Genomic DNA, 880 nt, shown 5'->3' with positions numbered 1-880 from the left:
TCCCACACCACGGGTCTTCCTCATCTCCTTCCTCCTCTCCACCCCATTCCCACCTCCCTACTTCCTCTGTTCCTTCTCCTTCCTCCTCCCCGCCTCGTTCTCTCATCCTGGCCCCTGGCTTCCCAGGCCCCCTGGACCCTGATGTGTATCTCCTTCCTCCCTAGGACCTGGCCAATCTCGCCCCCCGGAAGCCTGATTGGTGAGTATTGTCCATGCAGGGCTTGTGCAGACTGATGGGGGCTTCTGGGCCTCAGGCCGGGCCTTCCCACCCTCCCTCCGGGAGGCGGACAGTGCAGAAGAACAGCTGCGTGGGACAATTCCTGTCTGCAATAGTGCGGGGAAGGGCTCGGCTGCAATGGTGAGAGGGCAGTGAGCACTGAGGGCTGGTAGCCAGGAGGCGTGGGAATGGCTTCAAGCCGAGGGACAGCGACCTCCACGGGGAGCGCTCTGCACGGGCAAGGCTGAAGCTTTGCCCTCAGGGTGAAGCGCAGACATGTGTCCCTGTCCTAGTTCTGCCCGTTCCCCTCAGGGTCCTCGTCTGTGATGGGAGGGACCTCCTCCAGGGCCCACAACTGAGCTGAGAAAGAGGGTGAGAGAGGCTGTGTGTGGGGGGAGAGGGCATTTTCTTTCCCAAGGGCTGGAGCTAGAGGTGAGTCCTCGGCCCTGCAGCCTGGGTCAAGCACAGCACCAGCAGGGGGCGCTGTGCTGGGAAGAACAAAAGCACAGGTGTGTGCCCTACACTATCCAGCCAGGGAGTGCAGGAGCAGCAGGGCTCTGGGACCAGGCAAGAGCACCATGCACCTTCCATGCCGGGGCTCAGTCCCTGTGTTGAGTGAGGGGAGGGGGTGCTAATGGTGGCTTCTGGAGGGTACAGACAGGG

The 880-nt window shown here is 62.3% G+C and overlaps 1 protein-coding gene across 1 annotated transcript in view; it reads left to right on the top strand.

Moving 5' to 3' along the window:
* Positions 1–880, top strand: part of CCDC12 (coiled-coil domain containing 12) — a 43,503-nt gene that overhangs the window by 42,180 nt on the left and 443 nt on the right. Inside the window, exon 4 of the mRNA XM_045297701.1 lies at positions 165–199. Coding sequence (XP_045153636.1) covers positions 165–199 — 35 coding nt within the window. The remainder of the gene's footprint in view (positions 1–164; positions 200–880) is intronic.

Source organism: Echinops telfairi, unplaced genomic scaffold (genome assembly GCF_000313985.2).
Source record: "Echinops telfairi isolate 266 unplaced genomic scaffold, ASM31398v2 ScPeMD7_7420;HRSCAF=8458, whole genome shotgun sequence".
In the NCBI taxonomy this organism is placed as follows: domain Eukaryota; kingdom Metazoa; phylum Chordata; class Mammalia; order Afrosoricida; family Tenrecidae; genus Echinops; species Echinops telfairi.
Note: the sequence above shows the minus strand (reverse complement) of the source record. Positions and strands in the feature narration are given on the sequence as shown.